The sequence below is a fragment of the Gracilinanus agilis genome, chromosome X (genome assembly GCF_016433145.1).
Source record: "Gracilinanus agilis isolate LMUSP501 chromosome X, AgileGrace, whole genome shotgun sequence".
In the NCBI taxonomy this organism is placed as follows: Eukaryota; Metazoa; Chordata; class Mammalia; order Didelphimorphia; family Didelphidae; genus Gracilinanus; species Gracilinanus agilis.
In genome coordinates this window covers 36,931,665-36,936,662 of record NC_058136.1, presented here as the reverse complement: position 1 = coordinate 36,936,662, position 4,998 = coordinate 36,931,665, and the positions used below count along the sequence as shown (strand labels likewise).

Here is a 4,998-nt window from a genome sequence, read left to right as displayed (position 1 = left end):
TGTGAGGTAGCTGCTATTATTTTTCCCATTTTGCAGATGAGGACACTGAGGTTGATAATGATAATAATAATAGTTAGCATCACTATAGTGCTTTAAGGTTTGCCAAGCAATTTACAACCGTATTCTTGTTTACTCTCTTAACGATTCTGGGAGGAAGGTGGTGTTATGGTTGTTATTCAGAGAGGATAATTTGCCCATAGCTACACACCTAGTGAGCATCAGAGGCCGAATTTAAGGCCAAGGATCTCCCAACTCTAGGTCAGTATATATCTTAAAGAGTAAGTTGAGGCAGGTTGTAGAAGGCCTCAGGAGCCATGCTAAAATTGCTATGTAGGGGAGTACCATGCATTGTGGGAAGAGTAAATGGGAGTCGGGAGCCCTGGGTAACTCTAATTATTGTAGTAACTGCTAACTCTGCCACTTGCTGACTACATGATCATTTGCCATCTATGAGTCCTCAGGTTTCTCATCTGTAAAATAAGAAAGGTTGGATTGGAAGGCCTCGAGGAGACCTTCCAATTTTAAACATTCCATGGTTTTGAGATCCTATGTAGAAGGAGATGCAAAGAGAAGGAGACAGCTATAGCAATGCCTTCCTTCTTGTTTGGATTGCTCTGCTTAAAGTGCAGCTCGGGTGCCTACTCTTCCCAATGGTCTTTCCAATTCTAGCACTGCCCCGCCTCCTTCAGCTAGTGACCCCCTTACCCTTAGGGCCCTCAGTACTTTGTACTTTTCCCATTTACCTCCTAGGCAATTTTGAGTATTAGCGTTATCTGGGTTTGTGACTTATTCCCCCAAAAGGCTATGGAGCTGCCACATGAGGGCAAGGACTGTGTCTTGGCTAAACTTTGGCCCTTTCCACTGCCAGACATAGTGCTCTCTGCATCACAAATCGTGGTACCCAAATGTCATGGAATATTACTATAAGAAGAAGTTATAAAGAAATAACAAATATGAGGAATCAGAGAAACCTCAAAAGACCTATAAGAACTGATACAGAGTAAAGTAAGCAGCCCCAAGCAAACAATGCGCACAATGACTACAATAATGTAAACAAAGAGAATTCAACAAAACCAAATGCTTCATCAATAAAATGATAAAACTTGGTCCTAGAAAAGAGGTGAGAAGATGCACCTCCCCCTTTCATTCAGAAGTAGCAGACTCTGTGTGTGGAATATTGTAGAAGCTGTCAGACATTATTAATACGTCTGTTGGTTTTGCTAAACTGCTTTTTAAAAATACTTTAGACACAAGGGAAGGTTTGCTTGGTAGGGGAGGTAAGGAATGTGACGTAAAACCAGAAAGCAGCCATAAAAACATTTTTTAAGGAAACACTCCACTGAATATCTCATACTTGGGCTCCTTTCTAGTTTGCTTGATTTTGCAATGATACTTATTAAATTCAAATTCCTGTGTCTCAAGTAATCCCCTGTACTGCCAAGAAAACCCAGCCCTCAAGTGCTTTACACAATCTTTCCTTATGATAAGCATATGCTGCCATAGATGTTATGTTTTTGTCCAAACTTGTAATTTCATTAATATAGGGAACTCTTGGGGTGGAATTGCCCTCCGCTGATGCATATGGGGAACTCGGCTACGGTGTCAGAGAGTTGCCTTGGGTCACTGAGAGGTTAAGTGACCTGCCTAGTCATGCAGCCAAGATGGGTCAGGGGCCATACTTGAGCCAGGTCTTCCTGACTCCAAGGAAGTAATTTTCCACTATGTCATAAATGTGCATTTCTTTTTGGCATGAAAAAGTAGCATATCAGCTAGTAATGGCTTAACATAGAGATAGGCTTTAAGGTTTCAAAGCATCTTGCATGAATAATTTCATTTGAGCCTCATAGCAACAAAAGGTTGATCCTCTAGGAATTATCCCCATTTAACAGATGAGGAAAGAGAAGCTCAGAGAGGGGACTTGTCCAGGATCACCCCAGGGGGCAGTGTTAGGAGAAGGAATCAAATTGAGGGATGGCCCTCCCAACTCAATGTTCAGTGCCCTTTCCTCATACTGCCTCTTGTGTTCTCAGATTGTATTCGCTTCCCATGTAACCCCTACCTCAGTTTTTTAAACTATCAAGCTATAGAAATGGGAGCCATCGTCTCGTCTTCTTTATTAAGATCTCGTAGAAGGGCCCATGCTTCCCAGAAAGCTCTTCTGAGCTCTTCCCAGGAGGTAGGGTAAAGATAGGAAACAGTTCCCCAAGAGGCATGGCTGGGACCAGCTGCTCCAATGCGATCATTGCCTCCCCTTGTGCTATGAAGCCAAAGCAGTGGCCAGGGCCCATATTCCCAAAGGAGCAATGTGGTGCTTTTGAGTTTGGAGGTCACAGGTGGATAAATGGTTAGGGGCAAAACAAAGATCTCCAAGTTCCAGAATTTGAATGAGTTTGGAGTATGAGTTAATGATAGAATAAATGGTTATATGATTCATTTGCAAATATCATGTGTATTGTTGAAGACCTTTGACTTTTAATAAAGATTGAAATCTCATCCCAATCTTAGTCTCAGAGAATAGCCTGGGGGAGAGGATGGTGTTCAGAGAAGGCAAGTGACTTGTCCAAGGTCACAAAGCTAGTAAAGCGGGATTGGAACCCAGGTCTTCCTTTCTCCAAGGCCAGCCCTTGGTTGACTTTGGAAAAGCCTGCTGTTCTCACAAATACCTTACTGTATCGTAATCCCGTGTTTGGTAGAGTAACTGGACAATTGTATTGCACCTGAATACAAATAGCTTCGCATGGCCTAACACGGTAGAAATTAGAAACAATTCTGGGATAAACAAAATTCATTCCATCGATGGCACGGCATTCTCTTCTGTCACTTGAATGTTGACGTGAATGACGAGCCATCGAACACTGGCTATTGACAGCACAGGGGTTACAGAGAGTTGCTGGGCAATGTAACGGATGGTCAAGACAACTCAGGTGATGGAAAGAGTACTCAGTCCTGAATGGGAGCCAAGAGGAGGATCTACGTACACCCACGTGGCCTGGCTGGGACATCACCAAGGAAGACACTGGCACATGTGCTGCTGCTGTATTTTCCCTGGTTGGGGTGGTGAAACGTCGTCTTAACCTTTGAGCTTTCAGGCAGTGCAGGCAGTCAGTGCATTCAGCATAGTCCTGTTCCGACTGTTGAGGCATGGCTGCCTGGATAATTTTTGTTATGGAGTTGGATGCTGTCTTGCAAATCTTGTCTGGACAGCCGCCTCCGAAACTCATTGGTGGTAAAGTAGTAAATGACTGGATCCAGGCAGGAATTCAGGCTCGCCAAGCACAAGGCCACTGAGTGGAATATCAGAATCACCTTCTGGGCCCTGCAGCTTTGGATTTTGTTGGCCTTGACCAAGAAATCTAAGGGAAAGCTGAAATGATAGGGCGCAAAGCAAATCAAGAATACTGCCGCACAGGTTAAGATCATTTTTAGAGCTTTCTTCTTCTCCCCAAGGTCCTGGGATACCGGGTACTTCTCCTTTAGCGATAACACCGTCTTCCAGGAACAGTAGAGAACAATGATGAGAGGGGTGATGAAGCCCACCAGCTCCCCCACCGTCACCATGACAATGGACTGCACCAAGTTCACGTTCCTGGTGGGCAGATCCACGAAGCACTTGGTTCGGTTGCTGGCCTTCTCCTGGTTGATCCGGAGAAAGGGGAAAAGGAGGCAGGCGAGGCAGATGCTGAGCCAGCCGGCTATACTGACATACAGATCGCATTTCCTCTTGCAGTCGGTGAAGCGGAAGGGGTACATGAGGAACCAGAACCGCCTCACGCTGATGCACACCAAGAAGTAGATGCTGGCATACATGTTCACATATTTCAGGTAGAAGCAAAACATACAGAGGCCTTCCCCAAAAGGCCAGTCATGGTTCAGGTAGTAGAAGATCCTCAGGGGTAAGGAGAGCACTTGTAATAAGTCTGCGATGGCCAAGTTGATCATGAAGATCACAGCCCGCTTGGTCTCTTTCATATAGCCATAGAAGACCCACAGAGCTAGTATGTTTCCTATAAGACCAGGCACCAGGATGACTGTGTACATGACCGCATAAATAAAATAGCGAAAGTCTGTGTTGGCTATATCTGCTAGGGTACATGAATTGTTACTACTCATGTTTCTCTCCAGAGACTCCCTCCGGGCCACACCTAAGTCCACTGCCAACTCCAGAGCTTTTTCAGTGACAGATAATGGATGGGCTGGGAAACCTGAAGGCATAGAATAATGTTCTCCTTTCATTGCCTTTGCTTGAGCTCCTGTACATGATTTGGGAGCTTTTCGTAGAATTATGTGGACATTTGTCTTGGATTAGCATTCAGTATTCATGGATATGAAAGCACCACTGACAAGCATCTATAAGTTCCCCTTCTTGCTGTTATGGTGGCAAGGCCTTCTAGGACATTATAACAGTTGGTTCCCTCTCGGTAAGATTCTGAATATATCATGTAAGGACTCCTCCAAGCCCCACATGGTGATGGGTATCTCTTGGCAGGTAATATCATGTGGTGTGATGGTAGGATGCCTTCTTAGGGCTCTCTGGGAGACCCCCAAGTCTCTTAAAAGAACTGAACTCTTTGTGATCATGGTCATGAAAAATACCATATCGGGTACTGGTTTGGGAAAGCGGGAGAAGGGTCTATCCGTCACACTTCAGGGCAAATTAACTTGTCCAGGTCATTTCTCTGGGCCTACTTCCACAGAACCTTTAAGGCTTGAAACCGGGAGAGAGAAGCAGAACTGCAAGGGAAAGAGAAAATAGATCATCATGAGGATCATTTTGGGAAGAGGACAAGGTTTCCACAAGGAAACTCAGATGAACTGTGGAATATTAGAACTGGAAGGTACCAGTCTACTCACTTTACAAACAAGGGACCTCAAGTCTATAAAGGACAGTTAGCAAGTTGCAGAGGTAGGACTAGAACCCAGATCTCCTGACTCCTATTCCAGTCTTCTTTTCCATATCATCTGTCTTCTTTGGTTCCCTTTTCTTGCCTTTCTGGTGGC

The 4,998-nt window shown here is 44.7% G+C and overlaps 1 protein-coding gene across 1 annotated transcript; it reads right to left on the bottom strand.

The window, feature by feature from the left end:
• Positions 1-3,111: 3,111 nt before the first annotated feature.
• On the bottom strand, positions 3,112-4,233 carry GPR174 (G protein-coupled receptor 174). The gene has a single exon (XM_044682475.1). It carries the CDS (start codon positions 4,231-4,233, stop codon positions 3,112-3,114), a length of 1,122 nt encoding a protein of 373 aa, XP_044538410.1.
• Positions 4,234-4,998: the final 765 nt, after the last annotated feature.

Bases quoted from the DNA above. Each gene is read 5' to 3' on its own strand.
- GPR174 (XM_044682475.1), bottom strand. From the start codon at position 4,233: ATGAAAGGAGAACATTATTCTATGCCTTCAGGTTTCCCAGCCCATCCA.